Source organism: Marmota marmota, unplaced genomic scaffold (assembly GCF_001458135.2).
Source record: "Marmota marmota marmota unplaced genomic scaffold, marMar, whole genome shotgun sequence".
NCBI lineage: Eukaryota > Metazoa > Chordata > Mammalia > Rodentia > Sciuridae > Marmota > Marmota marmota.
In genome coordinates this window covers 5,729,112-5,752,238 of record NW_026000174.1, presented here as the reverse complement: position 1 = coordinate 5,752,238, position 23,127 = coordinate 5,729,112, and the positions used below count along the sequence as shown (strand labels likewise).

The 23,127-nt window shown below is 34.5% G+C and overlaps 1 protein-coding gene across 4 annotated transcripts in view; it reads left to right on the top strand.

Moving 5' to 3' along the window:
• The window catches only part of Ankrd42 (ankyrin repeat domain 42), an 89,149-nt gene that overhangs the window by 26,581 nt on the left and 39,441 nt on the right, over positions 1-23,127 (top strand). For 3 of the 4 annotated variants that reach the window (XR_007342241.1, XM_048787988.1, XM_048787987.1), the window contains exons 6-9: positions 2,895-3,095; positions 7,511-7,636; positions 10,371-10,476; positions 14,866-15,041. Coding sequence is in view for 3 of the 4 variants with exons in the window: in XM_048787988.1 (XP_048643945.1) it covers positions 2,895-3,095; positions 7,511-7,636; positions 10,371-10,476; positions 14,866-15,041 (609 nt within the window). In the remaining variant the exon portion in view is untranslated. The remainder of the gene's footprint in view (positions 1-2,894; positions 3,096-7,510; positions 7,637-10,370; positions 10,477-14,865; positions 15,042-23,127) is intronic. The other variant, XM_048787989.1, reaches the window with a different exon arrangement.

Below are 23,127 nucleotides of genomic sequence, written 5' to 3'. Positions count from 1 at the left end.
TAGGATTCTACTTATGAGGTGAGGGAGCCAATCATTCACCTCTTCTGCTGCCCTTGAACACAGCCTTTCCAGGCTTCCCAGGCTTAGTCCCTGAGTGTATGCAACTCCCACCTGTTCAGTTTTCCAGCCTGCTTTAGCTGGTCACATGAGCCACCAGACTCAAAAGGGGAAGTGATCCCCTTTGCTAAAGCAAAGAAAACTGACTTGAATTCCCCTGGGTGAAATATTCTTGGCCTGTTCTACAGCTCCAGCCCTTCCAATATAATCTTTCTTCTTTGTTTAATGTACCCAAATTTCTGAATCTCTAAGACACTGTGACCATCCAATTTTGAGATTTATTGAAATCTCTCTTTCACTCACCTCACAGAGAAAGCAGTACTCCTGCTGCTTGAATCTCGAGCCAAGCAATGTCTAGGAATGCCAGCCTTCTTCTAGCCTGCCATCTTGAATCTCCTATTTGCTTTCTTACAAAACCAAAGGCCGAATGTTTTCTCTAATATGTGGATGCTAATTCACTATAAGGTTGGATGGGGGGTAGAGTGGGGGGGAGGAGTAGGGCACACTAGGGAAGAATAGCATTACCTTAGATTAGGTAGAGGGAAGTGATGGGAAGGGAGTGGAGGGGAGGGGATGTGGGGATAGGAAAGATGGTAGAATGAAACAGACATTATTACTGTATGTATATATGTGACTGCATGACCAATATGATTCTGCAACATGTGCACAGAAAAATGAGAAATTATATCCCACCTATGTATGATATATCAAAGTGCATAAATGTGATCTCCTGTCATGTATAAATAATTAAAACAAATAAAAAATTATTTAAAAAACCCACTTTTTATTTCACTCACTTTTTTAAAAAACAAAAATTTAAACTAACACTCATCTATAAAAGTTTCCAATTCAAATGCACAACTCATTGTATTTTCCAAAATGAACACTTCTCTGTAACTGTCATTCAGGTCAAGAACAGAATATTACTACCATCCAGTAATATTTCCCTTCTTCCTCCCCCTTTTTTCTTTACTTTTTACTTTTTGAACTCTATATTATCAAACAGTATACAGGTATTCTTTTATATCTGGCTTCTTTAGCTTTCCCAAACTAATTGTGCCAATTTACATACCACACTAGACGTGTTTAAGAGTTTCAGTTGTTCCATTCTCTCATTAATACTTGATATTACTAGTTTTCCTAGTTTTAGTCATTCTGATGGGTGTATAGTAATCTTTCAGTGTGACTTTAGTTTATGTTTTCCTGATGACTAAAAATATTCAATATGGGCTGGGATTGTGGCTCAATGGTAGAGCGCTTGCTTAGCACTGGGTTCGATCCCTGGCACCACATTAAAAAAAAAAAAAAACCAAATCAAAACAAACAAACAAACAAAAAAACAAATAAAATAAAGGTATGGTGTCCATCTACAACAAAAAAATTTTAAAAAATATGCAACATCATTTTTTAACGGTTATTTTGTGAAATACTAGTTTAACTCTTTTGCTTATTTTTTGTTGCATCTTCTTTTTCTTATTGAAATGTAGAAGTGCTTTATACCGTACAGATATAAGCCATTTGTCAGCTATATACGTTGCAAGTATCTTTTCATGCAACTCTTTTCTGCTGTATGGTTTGCCTTTTCATTTTTTCTTTTTGTATTACTGTGGATTGAAGGACTGAATCACTTTTTTATTCTTTAAGATATCTTTTTTTTTTCTTTTTTGTGGTGCTGGGGATTGAACCCAGGGCCTTGTGCATGTAAGGCAAGCACTCTACAAACTTAGCTATATCCCCAGCCCTCTTTAAGGTATCTTTTGATGAGTAGAAGTTTAAAATTTTAGGCCAAGTGTGATTGTAAGTGCCTGTAATCCCCGTGAGTCAGGAGGCTGAGGCAGGAGGATCATAAATTTGAGGCCAGCCTGGGCAACTTAGAGAGACGCTGTCTCAAAATAAAAAATAAAAAGGGCTGGGAATATAGCTCAGTGGTAGAGTGCAATCTCTGGGTTCAATCCCTAGTACTGGGGTGGGAGGAGGGAAGAACACAAACCAAATTTTAATGTTAACTAGTTAGTAATCTCTTCCTTTATGGCCAGTGCTTTCTGTATCCTGTTAAAAAATCTTCTGTGGTCATGAAAATATTTGTTTATATTATCTTCTAGAAATTTTATTATTTTACTTTTCATATTTAGATCCCTAGTCCACCTGGAACTGACTTTTCTGTGTGTAATGCAGGTAGGGGTTAGTTTTATTCAAAATATGCCTGATTATTTTGATTAGTCTTTTGCTGTCTCAGTTAAAAAAACCTAACTTTTGTTTCTTTAAATATCTAATTATTTTATAACCAGTAGTATATATTTTTAATTGTATAATGTAGAGATTAAGACTGCATCCTTGGGACTAGACTGCTTGTGTTCCACCTTCTCAAAAAAATTATTAACTTGGAGCTGGGATGATTGTACACACCTGTAGTCCCAGCTATTCATGAGGCCAAGGCAGGAGAAAAAGTTAAGCCCAGGAGATTAAGACCAGCCTGGGTAACAAAGTGAAATCATGTCTAAAAAAAAATCATTTGACATATTTATTGAGCACCTACTCCATGCAAATCCCTCTTCTAAATTCTGGGTATATCACAGCATGTAATACAAAGTCTTGTCTATATGTGTAATTGTTCAACCAGGTGGTCTACTGCTTTTTCATGAGGAGAAGGCTGATTGCATAAAGAGATAAAGACTGGAAAGAAGGTCTGTTCTCCTTTCTCTGGGAAAGTCCCTGTCATATGAGGCAGAGATGGTCATTTCCTTATGAGGATTAGAGCTTGTATATTATTTCTTTTTTTTCAAATTACTTCAATTTCAATTTTACAATTATATTGTTCTTTTTCCTCTTACTTATAGTTCACTTAGCAGCCATGGAAGGCCACCTTCATTGTTTTAAATTCCTACTCAGCAGAATGAATAGTGGAACACAAGCTTTAAAAGCCTTCAATGATAATGGAGAAAATGTATTGGACCTGGCCCAGAGGTTTTTTAAACACAATATTTTACAGTTTATCCAGGGGGCTAAATATGAAGGAAATGATTTAGGAGATCAAGAAAGTAAGTAATTAACCTGAAAATGTTATTATAATATAATGGTAATAATAAATAGAATCAAATGGGAAAAGAAAAGAAGTTATAAGGCACATGTATCATTAAAATTTGTAATATATCATTGTTCAAACATTAATCCAGACTATTTATTATGAAATAGTTTAGACAAAAGTATGTTGAGATAACATAAGGAACACTGTTATTACTGAATTCAAGAATAAAATATTACAGAGTTTGAAATCTCTTGAACTTCTCTCTGTAATACTATTATCCACCATGCGGCCTGCGCATTGGTTTCATTAATGAGGTTCTTGGCATAAAAGTTAGCTAGCAGAGATCGAAATAAAACATAGACTCAGTTACCTTTTTCTATGACCAGGTCCGAGACGGCTCCCCTCTCTGGCTCCAACCTCGAACCACCCGTAGGGCAGCAAGGATTACTCGGGGCTAGCAGGAGAGTGAGTGAGTGAGCACGCCAGGGAGTAGCCTTTTATTGGGGAACAAGAAATTCAGGGGATAATTCCATCCAATGAAGGTTGAGGGGGGGCCGCACTCCAAGGTCAGGGTCAGTGATTGGGCCCCCGGGGTCAGTGGTCAGTCATACCCCCACACGGACGGGTTCTCTCATCAGGAGAGGGCCGGGAAAATTCCGACATAGCTAGAAGCCTCAGGCCCAAACCGGGAGTCACCCAGTCACGTGTGAGAATGGCTCTCCACGCTATTATTTTTTCTTCTTCCTCCAGGGTAAAATATTATGTTGATTTATTATTCCATTCTCTGATTTTATATTTTAATTATGAATGTATCTATGTGTGTGTACTATATCATTAAAATATATAGTATTATTTTGTATATTTGTTATAATAAGAGGCTAAACTGTTGTAGTAAAGAAATCCTAAAATACAATTACTTAAATGATATATAAGTTTATTTCTTGTATTTGACAGCCTGGGTTAAAGAGTGAATCTGTTATATCTGTTTATTCAGAGCCTACTATGCTATTAACTCCCTCTAGTTTTTGCTAATCAAGCAGGGGTGAGATGATAGGGGAGGGGAAGAGAACATGATATAAGCCTAGGACCACTGATTTCCAAGTTGGAGATTGCTAACACTGAGTTGGAAAATTAGTCACATGGCCATAAATAGCTTTTTTTTTCTTTTATAGACATCATGTGATCTGTATTTTACATAAATAGCTTTTAAGGAAGCCTGGATATTTCATTACCTAGCTGGGAAGTCTCATCTCAGCAGCAACTCTAAAGCTACTGAAGGAAGAGTATTTTGGTGGACAACTAGCAGTCTTTGAAATTTCTTTTAAAACCTTTAAAAAATGGCATAAAAAGTACATAGCCTTCCATGACTTTATTTTTTCATAAAATCTTGTGTTTTTGAAATTATTATATTAATGGATATGTTCAATCTCCATTTGCCATGTAGGTTGCTTACAAAGGTTTTACTATTATATTTTTGTATATTTCTCCTTAGTTTTGTTTATAAGTTTCCTTAGAGATGTTTTTCCCTACATTTTTCACACACAGCCTACATAGGAAGTGATAATCTTTGCATGGCAAGCTGGGATCATTGGATGAATCTTCTTAAGGTCTTTCTTATTTTTTCAGAAAACTCAGAGTTAAGAGTTCTGCTTTTATGGAGCTAGGGTGCCATGGTAAAAAGTTGGAAAGCCAAGTACCTTGTAAATTGTTACCTTTATGAAGAGTCTTGGTAAATAGTTGGGAAACTTTACTTTAGGTTTGCTTGGTGGGATATGCCCATTTTCAATATAAAAAGTATTGCTACTTTCTTCATGAAAATGGTTAAAATCTACCCTATTTCCAGCAGTTTGGGGTGAGGATGTAGAAAAACACAATATATCTATTATTAGACTTTCAACTTTTACTAAGCAGTTGGGTATGAAAAGGTTTAATTTGTGTTTTGATTTGCATTTTCTTGATTACGAATGAGGCTGAACATCTTTTCATAAAGTTATTGACAAAGTGTATAGAGATTAATATAAAGAGTGCTATTTATATCAGTAAATTTAAGAAGAAAATATTAGGAAGTTGAAGTTACTTGGCTCTCTCTCTCCATAATACCATTACCTTTTTTTTCTCCTCAAGAGTGAACTATTATTTTGGGTTTATCATTTCATTCTATGATACTATATTTTAGTTATATAATGCATATTAAAATATATATTAAAGTTTCTTAATTGCCTACCTATATTTTTCTCCTTTCTTAAAAATTTCATTCTTTTTTATTTTCTAAATAATTTGAGTTCTGTATAGTCTTGAAACCAATCATGTATTGATTTTTATCTGCTACAGATATTTTCTCTCAAGTGGCTTGTTTTTTTCACTTTGATTATGGTGTCCTTTAAAAAAAATCAATCTTATTAGAGAGTAATTTACTTAAATTGTATTAAAACATGCATTTTGATGAATTTTGACATAAATATATACTCATGAATTCACCACAACCATAAAGGTACAAACATTTCCATCACCCCAAAGGTTTTTTTACATATCCTCTTCAAGTTCATCCCTCTTTGTATCCTGACCCCATAGAACCATTAGTCTACTTTTTTATCATTATGGATTACGTTACATTTTCTAGAGTTTTATGTATCAGTGATTTTGAGATTCATCCTTGTTGTACCAATAAGTCATTCCTTTTGGTTACCATTGTATTACATTGTGTTTATCCATTTACCTGTTGCTGAGCTTTTGTATGGATTCCAGTTTTGGCGTATAATTAATAATTGCCATGAATTGTAGACCCATATTTGCATTCCTTTTGGTAAATATCCAGGAGTAGAATGTATGGTAGGTGTATGTTTATTGTTTAAGAAGCCATAAGAATATTTTCCAAGTAGTCATATCTATTTTTTATCTCTGAGCAGAAATATATGAAAATTTCATATTCTCCACATTCTGTCAGCACTTGGGCAGTCTGTTCTACTTTAGTCATTCAAATGGATATGTAGCATTATTGTTTATTAAAGTACATTTCTTTTTTTAGCTAAGGATGATGAACATATTTCCTATGCTTGTTGATTAATCGTATATCTTCTTTTATGAAGTATCTGTTTAGTTTTTTTTTGCCCATTTTAAAAAATTGGGCTGGGCATGGTGGCATATGGCTATAATCCCAGCAGCTTGGGAGGCTGAGGCAGGAGGATCTCAAGTTTAAAGCCAGCCTCTGCAGAAGCGAGACACTAAGCAACTCAGACCCTATCTCTAAATAAAATATAAAATAGGGCTGGGGATGTGGCCTAGTGTTTGAGTACCCCAGAGTTCATTGCCTGGTTAACCCTCCCACCCCCACCACAAATTGAGTTGGCTTTTTGCTTACTATTGAGTGTTCAGGGTTCTTTGCATATTCTAGATGCAATTTCTTTGTCAGGTATATGAATTACAAATATTTTCCCATTCAAATCTTGCCTTTTTGTTTTCTAAATGGTGTTTTTCAAAGAGAAAATGTATTAAGTTTTGACTAAGTACAATTTATTGATTTTTTGGGATAGTGTTTTGTGGTCCTATTTTGACATGTTTGCCTGTCCCAAGATCAATTTGCTATTTTCCTAATTTTTTTCTGAAATCTTTATTGTTTTAACTTTTTCATTTAGACCTCAATTTAATTTTGTATATAGAATGAAATGTGTCAATTTGTTTTTTTAAACTATGCATAATCAGTTGTTCCAGCCTTATTTTTTGGAAAGACTTTACCCATTTACTTTTCCTTTACTCCCTTTTACTTATTGAAATGTCTTAGCCCCTTTATCAAAAACCAGTTGCCATAAATGTGTGTGTTTGTCTATTATTAATTCTTATAAGTGCTTACTACTGTGCCTGGCATTTAGCAAGGGTTCACTATATATAGTTTTATAATTCAAGACATTTTATCAAGCATCTATGTTCAAGGCACCAGGTTAGGTACTTTTACATACATGTGTTTGTATGTATGAGTATATATATTTATTTATACATACATATATACATAGGAACACACATACTTCTTATCCATTTTCAGGATATTTTGGTATCTTCACTTTAATGCAAGCAAAAGAGGGAATGGTCTATGCACATGTAGGCCTTGAGACCTGTGTCTTCATGCAAAGAGTTGAAATGACCATCCTTTTGTGTTTTGTGGTGGGATGAGGGAGAAAGGGAATATGACTAGTAATATATCTGATTCAATACTTTTGGCAAGTTTGAAGTCTGGAGGAGAGGAAGAGTAGCACAACTGGTAATAATCTTATTTTATAATTTTCTTTTTATTACTTGCCACACATCAGCTGAACACATTCTAATATAAAAACCTCACATTTGATATAATATTGGAACCTGAAATATATGACAGCTTAAGGAAGGGAAAAGAATAATTCATGTGTTTACTTAAATGTTGAATTTTTTTCTCGACAGCATTAGCATTTCCAGGTCATGTGGCTGCCTTTAAGGGTGATTTGGAAATGCTTAAGAAATTAGTAGAAGAAGGAGTAATCAATTTTAATGAACGTGATGATACTGGATCCACTCCTATGCATAAAGGTGAACTATTATATTCCCACTCATTTTTAGTTCTGATAATAATTGCAGCTGAGTTATTGCTATTTGAAGTAATTATCCATCAGAAACACATGAAAAATATGAAAATTATTCTTTATGTCTTAGCAGTATAAGTCTACGTTATATGACTTTCATATAAAAAAGCTATGAAAATCAGAATGACTGATTTTCAATTCAAGTGTTTTGAACCTTTTATGATGCCAGACACCTACACATTGTCACATGTAAGGTCATTCCAATGAAATTTCTATTGTGACATTATAATGTTAGTGAAGATGTGAAATGCATGGCTAGACAAATTTCTTAACATATTTAAAATGAGCCTGTCAGTTGGTGCTAAAATGGAAATATATTTATTGAAAAATTTTATAGCAGCATTTTGTTCTTTAGACCTGTAAAATTTTTTTTACTTCCATAGAAGTAAAAACTTTGTTAGATTTGAACATATTTCAAAGGTACTCTGCCACTTTATTGTCCTTCCTTCCATGTGAAATTCTATAATGTTGATTAGAGTTCTTTTGGTTTTTAATCATACTTTGTCAAATTTTCAACTTGGTGTTGAGATTCTAGAAATTATGTTTGTTAATCTCACCTTTTGGTTTTAGCCAAAAATAAAATCTTGGAACCCATTATGCTTGAAACTTCCATTCTGTTTTATTTCTAGTATTGTGTTAAAAGTTTCTTCATGATCTGATGGAAGGTGATGTTTGTGAAGCTCTTAGGAAAAAAAGATAGTAGGCTTGCTAATATAATCATGTGTTTAAATTGAACTTTATTTCATAAATAACTTTTGGACATCCCCAAATCATATATTATCTTCCCATTGGTTAGGTTTTTAGTTTGTTAAACTTTGTTTGATCTATAATGCACCCCAAGTATAGAATCTAAGCACCATATGTACCAATAATTTTATAAGGTAATAGTTATATATTCAGCACCAACTATGTGTCTGTTTTCTGAAGACAGAATGCCAGGCCTTTCTGTTAAGGAGCTACAGACTTATCCCATGAAAAAAATTGAGATTTACGGGATGTAATTAGTGGCAAAAAATTGGCTGTTAAAATACACATGATAGGAATTTGGGAATAGGAGTTGAGGGACAGAAAAATTTGGTAAGGATCAAATTATTGAAGAAGTATCCATGGGGATTTAGTAATGATACCTGATGCTTATATGACACCTAACAGAATGCAAAGCTCTTATTATATTTTAATCTTTATTGTAATTTTATGAAATAGCAGTATGCTTTCTTTATAAATAAAACATCGTCTCTGTAAAGGAAGAGGAAACTGAGGTTAAGAAAGGTCAGGTACCTTGACTCAGGTTATGTAGTTAGTAAGAGCAAAGCTGAGAATTGCATTCATTTTTTTCATGCATTAATTCACTCATGAACTCCATAGATATTTATTGATCATATGTGCTAGCTACTTGGTGTGTTCTGGGGATGAAGACTACAGTCCTATTCTCAAGTCTCATTGTTCAGTAGACTTAAATTCAGGTTTATCAAGCTTATTTTCCAAAGCTTTCCTGAGCCTTTAAATGGACCAAGAATAATGGGTAGAAATTAAATGAACACACAGTTTAGTGATGGGCTTTGGAGTGGGAAGAGCAGAGTTGTGGAGTGAAAATTAATATAGACAGCACATATTTTGAAGACAAGATTTAGACAAAGGTGATAACAGTTCATATAATAAGTATGGTTTAAGAGGTTACTAATTGTGAGTTGTGAGAGTTGGAGGAATAACATATAAATAATGGAGTAAGATTTCTGAAAAAATCTATATAGGTCTCAGTGGTTGGCATGTACTCATATTCTGGTGTGATACAAGATTGGGTAGGACTTCTATCGTAAGTGACAAGCATTTGGGTAAGGATTATAAAAAACTGGATTCTAGCTTCAAATTCATTAATTCTTTGCTGTGTGATGTTAAATAAATAACATTTTTGAGCCAGGCATGATGGTGCAAGCCTGTAATCCCAGTGTCTCAGAAGGCTGAGGCAGGAGAATCTCAAGTTCAGAGCCAGCCTCAGCAAAAGCAAGGTGCTAAGCAACTCAGTGAGACCCTGTCTCTAAATAAAATACAAAATAGGGCTGGGGATGTGGCTCAGTGGTGGAGTGCCCCATAAATCCAATCCCTGTACCTCCCCTACACACACACACACACACACACACACACAACAACAACAACAACAACAAAACCATCTTTGAGCTTCATGTTTTATGTCTGTAAGTAAAATTCTCTATATAGAGACTAAGTACAGTATATATTTGATTACATGTGTGTCTAAAAAATAAATAAAGGAAACACAGCAAATAACATTTGCTTAATCTTCTTTTCTTAGTTACTACAAGGATCAGTACTTAAGAAAGTCCTCTAGCTGGGTGCTATGGCACATGCCTGTAATCCCAGAATGTTGGGAGGCTGAGACAGGAGGATCACAAGTTCAAAGTCAGCCACAGCAACTTAGTAAGGCCCTAAACAATTTAGTGAGATCCTATCGCTAATTAAAATATTTTTAAAAAGGGCCAGGGATATGGCTCAGTGGTTAAGCACCCCTGGGTCCAATTCCTAGTACCAATGAAACAACAACAACAATAAAGAACAAAAAAAAGTATAATAGGATTGTCCCTAATTTTTGAAATTGTTATTAATAACAACTCTTTTTTCTGTATTTCTTGTTTGTTTCCTTTTATTTTATTTTATTTTTAAAACAGCTGCTGGACAAGGCCACATAGAATGTTTGCAGTGGTTAATTAAAGTGGGAGCAGACAGTAATATTACTAACAAAGCAGGGGAGACACCCAGTGATGTGGCTAAGAGGTATAGATCCCTATCTCCTTTGTTCCTTTCTTTTGTTTTTAAAGTTTTAATTATACCTTCTTATTTAGAAACATCTGAGGATTTAATGGAATTAAATAAAATTCAAAGATTCATTCAAATGCAGATGAAATCACAATTTTCAAGCTGAATTGACATTTGCTATTGTATTAGTTCCTTTCTTTAAGACTGTGATTCTCACCTGGAAAGTAACATTTGTCTCCTTTCCTGGGAGGAGGGTATTTAGAAATCAAGGGGAGGATTGTCACAGTGACTGTTAGAATGACCATCACTAATCTTTAATGGGTTCAGATCTAGGAATGCTAAATATTCTGCAGTGTTCAGAATAGTAGTGTACAATGAATTGTCCTGCCCAAGTGTCTGTAGTAACCTTTTAAGATATATTGTGGTACTAGTGTGATAAAAAGAAATAATTAACATTAATAATACAAAAGGAAATTACAAGGGGTTTTAAATGTATTTTAGGATTTATAATTGAATTAAATATAACACCTATTATTAAACACTACCAGCTCATTCAGGTCAGATCTTCAAGGAATATTTAGACACATTCATTTTTTCATTTGATTAATCTTTCATTCTACTACTAGTCTATTACTATGACCCAGATGGTTAGTCAGATTATAAAGATGAGAAAACAACCCCTGACATCATGGAGCTATTAGTAATGTGGGGAGAAAATATTCAAACAAAAGTTCTTATTAATTATCATCCTTGTACTATATTATATACTGTGTAAAGGTGCTGTAAGAACATATGAAATCCTCCAAAAGGATGAAGCAGGAGGATTGCAAGTTTGAGGCAACCTGGGAAACTTAGCAAGACCCTGTCTCAAAAATAAAAAAATAAATAAACAAAAAGGACTGGGATGTAACTTAGGTTCAATCCCTAATATTGTGAGAAAAAACAAGGAAGGCCCAAGCCTTCCTGTTTGTAAGTTTTGTGTGTGTGTGTGTGTGTGTGTATGTATGTATGTATGTATGTGAGAGACATTTACATCATTACATATGATGGTAAGAGTTATGAAGGAAACTATAGGGGGACAGAATTTAAATAGAGGTCAGGGGAGGAGGAGTTATAAGATAACATCATGTATGTTTGTGGTTCAGAACTCCGTGAATGTAAAGTGTGAATATGGGCTAACAGTGGAAGGTGATGCTTGACCTGATGCTTGGGTGCAGTCATTCTCTAAATAATTGCAGATTTTTTTGTGTGCTCATTTAAAAAAATTTTATCTGTGGTGTTTCTTTGATGCCTTGGAATATGGTTTTATTGTATCATGTACCTGGGATCATTGCCAATTCAGGTGTATTTTTTTATTTTTATTTTTAAAAATAGTTTTAGTACCTTTATTTTATTTATTTATTTTTATGTGGTGCTAAGGATAGAACCAGTGCCTCACACTTGCAAGGCAACCACTCTACCACTGAGCCACAACCCCAGTGCCAGTGTGTATTTTTATTTTTTAAAAATAGGCTTATCAAGACATAACTGACATATAATAAAATGCACATAATTGTACAGTATAAAATGAATTTTTATATATGTAGACACCATGAAACCATCACTATAATTGAGATAGTAAACATACTCATCACCTCTGAAAGTCTTCTTTTGCCTCTTCATAATCTCTTTCCCAGTGCCAAAGTATCTTTCCTAAAGCAAACACTGATCTGCTTTCTTTCATCATAGATAAAATTGCATTTATAAAATTTTATATAAATGGAATCATATGTATACAGTCAAGTGTTGCTTAATGGTGGGGTGACAATCTGAGATAAATCACATAAACCAAGATAGTATAGCTTACTATACTATACATTAAGGTTACATGGTATAGCCTATTGTTCTTAGGCTACAAACCTGTGCAGCATGTTACTATATTGAACAACATAGGCAATTGTAACACAACATAAACATAGAAAAGGTCCTAGAAAAAGAGTACACAAAAAAATACTAGATGGTAGAAAATTTTCTGCTCTGTTTAATACTATGAGACCACCAAAGTATAGGCAGTCTGTTGATGATCAGTGTTGTTATGTGGTACTTAACTTGTACTCATTTCTGTTTTCTTTCACTCAGCATAAGTATTTTGAAACCCAGCTATGTAGATTCATAGTTTGTTTTCTTCTTACTGTTGAGTGTTCCTTGTATGTAGAATTCCATAGTATTCTGTAGTTCAATCGTTTATTCACCCATTGAAGGACATCTCGACTGTATCCATTTGTTGGTGATTATGAAGAAAGTTGCTATGAATATTAATATGCTTGTTTTTTTGTGTCCGTGTAACTTTTTAATCCCTTAGGTAAACACCTAGAAGTAGGCTTGCTGGGCCACATGCTAAATGTATGTTTAACTTTAATTAAAAAATTGCCTACATGGCTTTAAAATGACTGTACCTATTTACATTTCCACCAGCAATGAATGAGAGTTTCTGTTATTCCACATTCTCACCAACATTTGATATTATCAGATTTTTGATTTTCATAATTCAAATAGGTATGATAGTGGTATCTCATTGTCATTTTAATTTGCATTTTTCTAAAGAAAAATGGTTTTGAGAATCCTTTTATTATGTATTTGCCATCTGTTTATTTTGGTAAAGTGATTCTTCAAATCTTTTGTCCACTTTTTTCCCCCACATTTTTAAAAATTGTTATTAGTTATATAAAATGATGGTTTTGTTTACTTTTAAAAATTGTATTATTTTCTTATTGTTGAGTTTTAAGGGTTCCATATGTATCTAGATGTTAGTTCTTTCTCAGATAATGTGCTTTGCAGATTTTTTTCCCTACTTGTAACTTGTGTTTTCATTACCTCAGCAATATCTTTGAAGAGCAGGGTTTTTTTTTTTTTTTTGTCCTTTAGTGGATTTTGTTTTTGGTGTTAAAGAAATCTTTGATTAGTACAAAGTCAAAGATTTTCTTCTAGAAGTTGTATAATTTTGGACTTTGAGGTCTATGATTCATTTTAAGTTGGTTTTAAAAAATATGATATGAGTACATCCTAAGTTATTTTTCGTATACTCATATTCATTTGTTTTGACACTGTTTGTTGAAAAGTGCAGTGTCCTTTTTCCACTGCCTTTTGCCTTGGTCAAAATCAGTTGTTCATGTATGTGTGGGCTTATTTCTGAACTCTGTTTTGTCTATTTTATCTAGGTCTATATATCAGTTTTTATATGAATATCACATAGGTGATTGAGTACCATGGCTGTATCTGGAGCTATCTGTAATTTTGGGTTCACATTTTTCATTTATACACTAAAATTCTAGATGTGAAAAATAGTGTTATTACAAAGGTAAATTTGAATCTAACATAAACATTCAGTAAATGATAGTTGTTAAATTAATGGCTTAGTAGTAGATATAGTGAATTCTGATAACCTTACAATTTTCTATGTGAGTTTTATTACTGTTATTTAAAAAAAATTTTTTTTTTGGTGGTGCTAGGGATTGTACTCAAGTACTCATGGATTCATGCATGTGTCTTTGGCAAGTGTTCTACCACTGAGCTACACCCCTAACCCTTATTATTATGTGTTTAAATGGTTTGTAGTACCTGATAAAAGATAATGATGTATGTATGTTTGTACGTGTGTGTGTTTATGTAAATATGGGGAAAGATTTTGTGTTTAGTAATTCTTTATGTCTTAAGATAAAGTACTAAATATTCCAATTAGCAAAATTGTGGAAAAAATATGCAGATTACATCTAATCACAACAACAGAAGCTCCCAAACCAAGAGTATATTGCAGAAAGCTTTGCAGAGACATGAGAAAGAGTGAAGAGAATAGAAAATGTCAATGGGAAGGTCATTATTTTTCTATTAAATTTCAAGCCATGCAAATGATTTGGGTCGAGGAAGGATAGATTAATGAGGGTAGAACTAAATCTGGAACCAGAATTAATTTTACAATCTAAATTGGGCCAATAAAAGGCAGCAAAGACAGGGAGTGAAGTTAGGATAGTTTTGTGCTCTCTGAGTTAAGTAGTTCTATTTGGGGGCCTACCAAATTCTTCTTTTTTTTTTTTTATTGGTTGTTCAAAACATTACAAAGCTCTTGACATATCATATCCTACCAAATTATTCTTTTGATAGTGAATCTCTTTTCCCAGTGACATTTTGCCAGGAAAACTTATGGAATCTGTTTTAAATATGAGTACTTGTCTTTTTTGTTCAGTAACTGTTTTGAGTTTCCTACAAAATTGAATGTATATTAAATCTGACCTTCAAATACAAACATTCTTCTTGACTAGTGTGGGTGGGTTGATGGAAGAACATTCAGGGTAGAATTGCCTAAATTAAGAGCAAACTGCAATTTAAATTTGAAGATTGTGCATCTGGTTAATTATTAATTCTTTTCTACAGATTTGCCCACTTGGCAGCAGTGAAGCTACTAGAGGGGCTGCAGAAATATGATATAGATGATGAGTATGATATTGATGAAAATGATCTAAAGTTTTTTGTAAGGCATGGTGTTGAGGGAAGCACTGATGCCAAGGATGATTTAAGTCTGAGTGAATCAGATAAAACAGATGCTAGAAGTAAGTATGCCACCTCTGTTGTGTGTTATCCTTTCAGAAATACCATAGCCACTTATTACCATGGACGTTATTCTAAAAACAATTACTATATATAAAGTACTTTAATGTTCTTGGGGAGCCAGAACTAATATAAAGTTTTTATTCTTGGGTTGGGTTGTGAATATATATAGAAGTCTAAGACCTGGTTGTTGTCCCTAAAGTGGGGAAAGTTACATAAAAGAAAAAAATCTTTGAGTGTATCATAAGAAATAGGGGAAAAGATAATGCAAGGATTTCCATGGTTCCTTGGCTGATAATTTTTACAAATGATAATATAAAACATTTATTGATTATCTAATATGGACTAGTTATTGGAGAAATAATAAAGAATGCAGAGGAATTTACATTCTGGTGGGGTTCTCAGAGGGAAGGGTAACAAATAATTGATAAGAAAATATATGCATAAATAAAATAAAGTAGTGTGGTAGGGTGGTCCTGTAGATAGCTCTTTGAGGTAAAATTTGAGAAGAGACCTGAATGAACCACATGAACCACAGAGTGAACCACATGAAGGTCTCAGAAGAACATTCCAAGCAGAGGGAGCAGTATATGTAAGATCATAAGTGTATTGAGTGTGATTAGTGGGTGCTGGAGAAAAATCATTAAGGAACTGGTGGCAGATAAAGTTGGAGAGGTAAGCATGGGCCCAACAAAATCATTAAGGATCTAATAAGGACTTTAGATTTAAATTTGTTTTGGTACTAGGATTGAACTCAGGAGCACTCGACCACTGAGCCACATCCCCAGCCCTTTTAAAAAATTTATTTAGAGACAGGGTCTCACTGAGTTGTTTAGAGCCTCACTTTTGCTGAGACTGGCTTTGAATTCTCAATCTTCCTTCCTCAGCCTTCTGTGCTGCTGGGTATATTTGGATTTTATTTTAGATAGAAAGCCATTGGTGGGGTTTGGGGTTATGAATAATGTGACCTAATTCATGTTTAAAACAATAATACTGTAGCTGCTTCATAGATAAAAGACTGGGGAAGAGCATAACATTTCAGTTTGGGTATCAATTAGGTGGGAAGAGAACATATTCATCAAATGGATGAATCTTCTGATATTCATTTATTTATTTTTGTTTGTTTTTTTGTGGTGCTGGGAACTGAATCTAGGGCCTGGCACATGCTAGGCAAGCATTTTTTTTTCACTGAGCCATGCCCCAGCCCTACAATATAATTTAAATTTGCCACAGATACTAAATTAGAATTTTTAAGAGTAGATGCAGCATATCTGCACAGGTTTCCTGATGTAGACCTGTAACTACCACTGACACTGGGATTCTCCATTCTTGTTTTACTTCAGTGTTTTTATAGTAGAGGCCTTTATCACCATTTCATAGGAGCTTACTTTACAATTATGTGTTTCCCTTTAAGGATATATATATATATATATATATATATATATATATATATATTTATATTTATTTATTTCCTGCTTCTTTAACCAAATGGCATCAGTAAAACTATACTTTATTTGGAGGATGGTGGGGGAGAAAGCAAAAGTCAGGATCCAGGCAGCCTTGAGATTGTTTTTACATCCAAATTTGCAGTGGTGCGGGAAACCCCCTTCCCTTCATAGAACCAGAATGGAAGCAGGGAGATTAGGTAGGAGGATACTGCCTTAGTTCAGGAGAGAGTTGATGATGGCTTAGACTAGAGTTTAGATGATGGAGATGGTGAGATTTGAATATATTTTTGTGAGAGATGCTAGGATTCATTGACAGATTTGGATTCAAGGTGTTTGAGAATGAAGGTAACCAAGTGTGTCTGTTAGATTTTAGACCTGGAAAACAAGGTGAATAGTAATGAGTTTCTTAGAACTCAGGGTAGAGTAATAGTGAAGACTTTTCAGAAGCAGAATTTGGGCTTCACTTTGAAGGCCAGGATTTAAATAGGCAAATGGATAAGGAAGGGATTCTGTTCACCCAATAAAATATATCTGCTGTGTTCACAGCCCTAGGCTAAGGGCTATGGCAGTGTGTCAGAAATAGTTCTGTTTTCTGAAATTCAGAAAATATTCTGAATTGACTCAGTGTATTACTAAAAAGAGTCACAAAATTGTGCTTTATCAGTTCTTTTTTCTCATCATTGAACATGTTTATAGATTACTGGTTATGTATCAGGCAGGTTCTAGGTGCTAGGATTACATTGGTAAACACAAATATATAAGAATTTAATTATCATCTTCTAACAGCAAAAAGATATTTTAGTATATTTAAATATTTTATTGTTTTTGTTTAAGATTTTTTATTTGTTGTTTTTGGTTACGTATGACAGTAGACTTTATTTAGATATATTATATATACATGGAGTATAACTTCCCATTCTTGAGGTTGTACATGATGTACAATTACACTGGTCGTGTATTCATATATGAACATAGGAAAGTTACGTTGGATTCATTCTACTACTTTCCTATTCTCATCCCCCCACTTTTTTCATTCTCATTTATCTAATCTAGTGAACTTCTATTCTCACTCTTCCATCCCCTCTTATTGTTTGTTAGCATCCACATATCAGAGAACATTTAGCCTTTGTTTTTTTGGGTTTGGCTTATTTTACAGCATGATAGTCTCCAGTTTCTTTCATTCATTTACTGGCAAAAGTCATTCTCCTTTTTGGCTGAGTAATATTACATTGTATATATATATATGTATACACCACATTTTCTTTATTCCATTCATCTGTTGAAAGACACCTAGGTTGGTTCCATAGCTTAGCTATTGTGAATTAGCTGTTGATGTGGCTGCACACTGAAGTATGCTGATTTTACGTTTTTTGGGTATATTCTGAGGAGTCGGATAACTGGGTCAAATGGTAGGTCCATTCTAAGTTTTCTGAGGAGTCTCCATTACTGCTTTCTAGAGTGCTTGCACCAATTTGCAGTCCCACCAGCAATGTATGAGTGTACTTTTTCCCTCACATCCTTGCCAACATTTCTTGTTTCTTGTATTCTTGATAATTGCCATTCTCAGTGTAGTTTTAATTTGCATTTCTCCAATTGCTATAGATGATGAACATTTTTCATATATTTGTTGACTGATCATATTTCTTCTTCTGTGAAGTGTCTATTCAGTTCCTTTGCCCATTTATTGATAAGGTTACTTGTTTTTTTGGTGTTCAAGTTTTTTGAGTTCTTTATATTTCCTAGAGATTAATGCTCTGTCTCAGGTGCAGGTGGCAAAATTTTCTCCTATTCTCTAGGCTCCCTCTTCATGTTCTTGATTGTTTCCTTTGCTGTGAAGAAGCTTTTTAGTTTGATACCATTCCATTTATTGATTCTTGATTTTACTTCTTGTGCTTTAGAAGTCTTATTCAGAAATTTGGTTCCTAAGCCAACAGTAGAGATCCAGGCCTACTTTTCCTTCTAGGGTCTAATGCCTAGGTCCTTGATGCAGTTTGAGCTGAATTTTGTGCAGGGTGAGAGATTGTGGTTTAATTTCATTTTGCAACATATGGATTTCTAGTTTTCCCAGCACCATTTGTTGAAGAGGCTATCTTTTCTCCAATGTATGTTTATAGCACCTTTGACTAGTATGAGACTAGTACTTATGTGGGTTTGTCTCTGCGTCTTCTGTACCATTCATCATCATGTCTCTTTTGATGCCAATACTATGCCATTTTTGTTAATTTTTTATTTTTAAAAGTATGGAACTGTTGATCATCTACTGATTGATTCTCACAACAAGGTTAATAACCTCCCTTATTATTTCATGAAAGAGTTTTAGCTTTTAATTTTTTTTTTTTTTGGTGAAGAGCAAGGGTTTATTTCGCGGCATTCCCAACACGCACCAGGACAGGCCCAGCGTGGCGTGGCGGGCGGGCGAGGGTGAGGGTGGGGACACAAAGGGACCTCCACGACAGGCCACAGGTGCAGAGGGAGTGACAGGCGCTGAGCGGGAAGGGAGCAGACGCTGCGGGAGCGAAGCGCCTGGGGTCCCAGGGCCCTTAGCTTTTAATTTTATACTGATTGCATTAAGGAGATATGCCAAAATTTAATTTTTATGATTACCACTTAAAGGACAGTCTTATTCCATTACATGATATCTTATTGTGCTCACACCACCATAACTAAATACCGGTAGACTGGGTGAGTTAAACAACAAATTTATTTTCTCATAATTCTAGAGGCTAGAAGTCCTAGATCAAAGTCCAGCAGTATTACTTTTTGTGAGGGCTTTCTTTATTACTCTGAGATGACCACATCCTCAAGTGGCAAAGAGAAAGAGAGAGAGGGAGGGGAGAGGTAGGAGAGAGATGGGGAGAGAGAGAGGGGGAAGTATACTAATCTACAGAACCAGAACCCTACTCTACTCTCCTGTCACCTAACCTTAATGATTACTTTCTAAAGACCTGTATCTCCAAATAAGGTTACATTTGGAGGCTAAGGCTTCAAATAAGAATTTTAGTGAGATGCATTGAGTCCATAACAAATGGATGAACATAAGTATTCTAAATTAGCAAGTGAAAGTGGGAGTGCTTTTTTCTCTCTAGGGGATGTGTTATTAGGTTGATGCAAATGTATACCCTAAAGCCAGAAGGACAATAGCTTTTCTTAGTGTTTTGTTTTTTTTGGAATTAAATTCTAGTATTGGGAGAAACCTTTAATTTTGGTATCATTTCTGCTGATGGTTCAGCTACTGGTATATAACTCTCCTGTCAAAATTTTTATTCTATAAAATTCTAATAATAATGGTTTACATTTCTATAATATTCTACAATTTTTACAACTCTTTAATATCTCTGTTTTATATTTTAAGAAGCACTCATTTAGTATAATATAATTTGATGAATAAAGAGCCTGAGGTTCAGAGAAACTAAGTTACTCAAAATCACACAGCAGCTGGAAGCAAGTCTTTCAGACTTCCTTTTCCAGTGTTCTTTCTGGTCACCACATACATTGCCTCCTGAAAGGAATAATTTCATGCCATATAACTGTAATTTTACTTCTCGTGATATTTAGTCAGAGAGCCATGGTTTGTACTAATGAATAGGAACTGTTTCTGTGGAGCTCTTTCCTAGAAGAAGGGTGAAAAGAATCTGAACTGAGGCTAACCAAAACAAAGGCATGTGTAGTGGGTGAATAGAGTTCGGCAGTGAATTCAGATACTAGAGCTTGATCACTTCTTAGCTGTGTTACTCTTTGAAGCCTCACTTTTCTCATCTATGAAAATTAGAATGTTAATATTGTATTACCTGATGGAATTGTTAACACACTAGAGGATGGAAAGTGCCTAACCCATGTTAGAGGCTCAAAAATGTCAGTTTCTTTTCTTTTGATCTCTGTAGGGTGTTTTCAATTATTCTGCCAGAAAGACCAAGTTTACCCACACTGTATTTTTTTTTTTTTTTATTTCTAATTCATGGATTTCTTCTTTCTTTGAAAAAAATTTTAAGAACTCCCAGAACACTGTGGGGAAGAATCTTACTCTCCAGGGAGAGTGGAAGACTCTTTCCTGGTGAATCTAATCAATGGAGAACTTGAAGATGCTGAGATCCCCCAACGGTGGTTCTGAGAGTTAACAGTTTCTTTAGAGTTTCCTAACATCTTTATTTTAAATAGCTTATTGAAATATAATTCATATACCATTTCATTTGCCCATTTAAGGTATACCATAAAGTGGTTTTAGTGTATTCACATATTTGTTTACAAATAATCACCACAATTTTATGTTGTTTCTATCACCTCTGAAAGAACTCTCGGGGCTGGGGTTGTGGCTTAGTGGTAGAGCGCTTGCCTAGCACATGCGGGACACTGGGTTCAATCTTCAGCACCACATAAAAATAAATAAAATAAAAGTATGGTACTCTGGCAAAGAGTACCAACTACAACTAAAAAATATTTAAAAAAGGAAAGAACTCTCATCCCTCCCTACCAGTAGTCACACTTTTTTAACCCTCAACTGCTGATCTACTTTCTGAATCAATAGATTTGCCCATTTTAGACATTTTACATAAATGGAACTGCACCATATGTGGCTTCTTATTTCACTTAACAGTGTTTCAACATGTGTACACATTGTAACATGGGTTAGTACTTCATTCCTTTTTATTGCCAAATGAAAATTATCTATTTTCAGATGGATATCTCACACACACACACACACATCAGTTGATGGACATGAGTTGTTTCCACATTTTGGCCATTATGAATAATACTGCTATGAACATTCATGTACACTTTTTTGGGTGGAAATATATTTTCATTTCTACTGGGTATATACCCAGCAGTGGAATTTCTATGTCATCTAGCAACTCTATGTTTAACATTCTGAGAAACTGCCAAAATGTTTTGTAAGTCAGCTGCACCATTTTACTTTTTTTTTTAAACCATATTTCCAGGGACTGGGGTTATGGCTCAGTGGTACAGCGCTTGCCTCACATGTATAAAGCCCTGGGTTCAATCCTCAGCACCACATAAAAATAAATAAATAAAGTTATTTTAAAAAAATGTGAGTCTGCTGGTCTTCAAGGAATAGTATTTAAAAAAATAAATAAAAACCACTTTTCCATGTTTAAAGTGATAATGTCAGATAAGAAGATGCAACATGTTTTTCATGCTACTAGTAAAGCTCATTTTACATTCTTACCAGCAATCTTTGAGTGCTTGAATTTCTCCACACCCTTACCAACATTTGTTGTTATTTGTCTATGGTTATATCTGTTTTAGTGGGTGTGAAGTGGTATCTTATTGTAGTTTTAATTGGTGTTTCTCTAATGACTAATGATATTGACTGTCTTTTTTTCATGTGCTTACTAACCACTTGTATATTTTATTTGGAGAAATTCTCTTCAAATCCTTGGTCTGGTTTTCAACTGCTTGGTTTATCTTTTTATTCTTGTATCGTAAAAGCATTTCTGGATGCAAATCCCTTTTGACCTATGATTTGAAGGTATTCTCTCTCATTCTGTTGGTTGTCTTTTAACTTTCTTTTTTTTTTTAAATTTTTTTATTGTTGGTTGTTCAAAACATTACAAATTTCTTGACATATCATATTCCACACTTTGATTCAAGTGGGTTATGAACTCCCACCTTCACCCCATACACAGATTGCAGAATCACATCAGTTACACATCCATTGATTTACATATTGCCATACTAGTGTCTGTTGTGCTCCGCTGCCTTTCCCATCCTCCACCCTCCCCCCTCCCCACCTCTCCCCTCCCCTCCCCTCCTCTCTCTCTACCCCCTCCACTGTATAACCCTGAGGGTCTCCTTCCATTTCCATGCAATTTCCCTTCTCTCTCCCTTTCCCTCCCACCTCTCATCCCTGTTTAATGTTAANATGGGACTTACTCAAACTAAAAAGTTTTTTCTCAGCAAAAGAAACAATAAGAGAGGTAAATAGGGAGCCTACACCCTGGGAACAAATCTTTACTCCTCACACTTCAGATAGAGCCCTAATATTTGGAGTATACAAAGAACTCAAAAAATTAGACAATAGGAGAACAAACAACCCAATCAACAAATGGGTCAAGGACCTGAACAGACACTTCTCAGAGGAGGACATACAGTCAATTAACTTTCTTGATGGTATCCTTGGCAGTGCAAAAGTTTTTGATATTGATGAAGGCCACTTGATCTGTTTTATAAGTTGTTGCTTGTGCTTTGGTTTCTTTTTGTTTGATATTTTGAGAATGTAAAGGACTGCAGGAAATGAGTAATTGATCTTGTAGGATTTCAGTTTCTTATGAAATTTTTTGAGTAGAAGACACTTGCGAAGAAATCACTGTCAAGAAATTTCAAAAAGATGTTTTGGGAAAGACCGAGAACATGACTAGAATAGTTCCTTGTGGTATGTTTGATACAAATGAGATTGTAGCATTCTTGCTATATTGTGACACTCCCTGGTACTCAGCTGGAGTGTTGCAGCTAGTGAAGGGATACTATATATGAAATCATATGCCATTGTACTATCCCTATTTAATATTATTCCAAGGAAATCTACAAAGAACTAGATGGTCCTTTTTTTGCCAGAGTACCAATAGGGGACTGGTTGAATTTATTGTGATCCTAGACGTCACTGGAAACAAGTCTCAGTTCAGAG